Raw genomic sequence first — 1509 nt, 5'->3', positions numbered from 1 at the left:
GCAGTAAGTAGCTGACAAAAAAACTCCGGTATTGATCATATATATATATAATATATGTTACCCTCGATGTTACGCAGGAGTTGGCTGACAGAGAGCTGAGACAGACGAAGCTGGAGACGGAACTAACGCAGATGAAGGCAGAGAGCGTGTTGCAGCAGCAGCAGCTTCAGCAGCAGAGGGCGGCCATGGTGGAGGACTTCGAGGAGCTCCTAGAGTCAGAGCTGCAGTGCAGCATCTGCTCAGAACTCTTCATAGAGGTAATAAAAGATAGAGTCATAAACTCATAGAGTCATTGCTCTCATAAAACCCATAGAGCTTAGTAAAGAATTGGCTCTATAGCAATAAATCAATGATAAAATAATAAAAAATGAAAAAATAAAATAGAGGTAAGTAAAATCAAATAAGCTCTTCATAGAGGTAACGCGGTGCGCGCAGTCTAGTAAAGAATTGGCTCGATAGCAATATATAATCGATGATAAAATCGATCAAATAAAAAAATATTTTTTTAATTTAAAAATAAAAATCAAATCAAATAGCAAAGATCGAAGTAAAACATCGATAACTATCACCGATAGTTCACTGAACAATCAGATAGTTTTCGATAGTTGTGCCATTTAAACGCCAGGTTAGTTTATTCACAGCGAAAGATGGTTTCTGACGTAAAAATATGCTTAATAAATTAAAAATACGCGTCAATTGATGCTCAATAGCATGATCGCTAAAAAAACGCACAGCTTTAAAAAACAGTCCTTACCTAAATGCATTTTGTTATGCATTCTCTGCTCAATCAGGATACATTCATGGTTCCCTGTAATGCGTTGTTCTAATGATTCAATGTCAATATACTCGTGAAATCGTAGTCCCGTTCATTTGGCATCTGTATCTATCTACCTTTGTGTGTGTGTGTGTGTGTGTGCGTGCGTGCGTGCGTGTGTGTGTGCGCGCGTGCATGCGTGTGTGCATTTACGTATAAGTAGTTGTTGTCATGGAGAATTGTTTGTAATTGACGAAATTGATCAAGCGGAGCACCGCTGCACTCAGCGTTTGTGTAATGTAACATGAAGTCGAGTCATTGTTTGCTGCCTGCAAGCGACCAAGCTTCTCATAAGTAGTTGTTTTCGTTGAGTAATTGCATCAAATGCATATATATATGCATTTACGTCTTATTAGTTGTTGTTGTAGAGTAATTGTTGCCCTGATGAAGCAGCCATCGCTGCGCCCAGCGTTCGTGTAACGTAACATGAATTCGAGTCGCTGTTTGCCGCCTGCAGGCGACTAAGCTACGCATAAGTAGTTGTTTTTCTGGCGTAATTGCTGTCCTGATAAATCAAGGATCGCTGCACCATCGTTCGTGTGTTCGTAACTCGGAGTCGTTTTTCGTGGTGCATTGTGGATGGAATGATAGCGTTTAATTGCATTATAATTTGGTCTTGTGTTATGAGTTTTCATTTTACGACCCTGTTTTACTGGAACATAACCCTGTCGTAAAACGGGACCTACCTATATATA

General features: G+C 39.7%; 1 protein-coding gene across 1 annotated transcript in view; it reads left to right on the top strand.

Moving 5' to 3' along the window:
• The window catches only part of LOC106808023 (E3 ubiquitin-protein ligase RNF8-like), a 22427-nt gene that overhangs the window by 13125 nt on the left and 7793 nt on the right, over positions 1–1509 (top strand). The window contains exon 7 of the mRNA XM_014810571.1: positions 78–257. Coding sequence (XP_014666057.1) covers positions 78–257 — 180 coding nt within the window. The remainder of the gene's footprint in view (positions 1–77; positions 258–1509) is intronic.

The sequence above is a fragment of the Priapulus caudatus genome, unplaced genomic scaffold (genome assembly GCF_000485595.1).
Source record: "Priapulus caudatus unplaced genomic scaffold, Priapulus_caudatus-5.0.1 Scaffold249, whole genome shotgun sequence".
In the NCBI taxonomy this organism is placed as follows: domain Eukaryota; kingdom Metazoa; phylum Priapulida; class Priapulimorpha; order Priapulimorphida; family Priapulidae; genus Priapulus; species Priapulus caudatus.
This window is presented reverse-complemented; position numbering and strand designations above follow the sequence as displayed.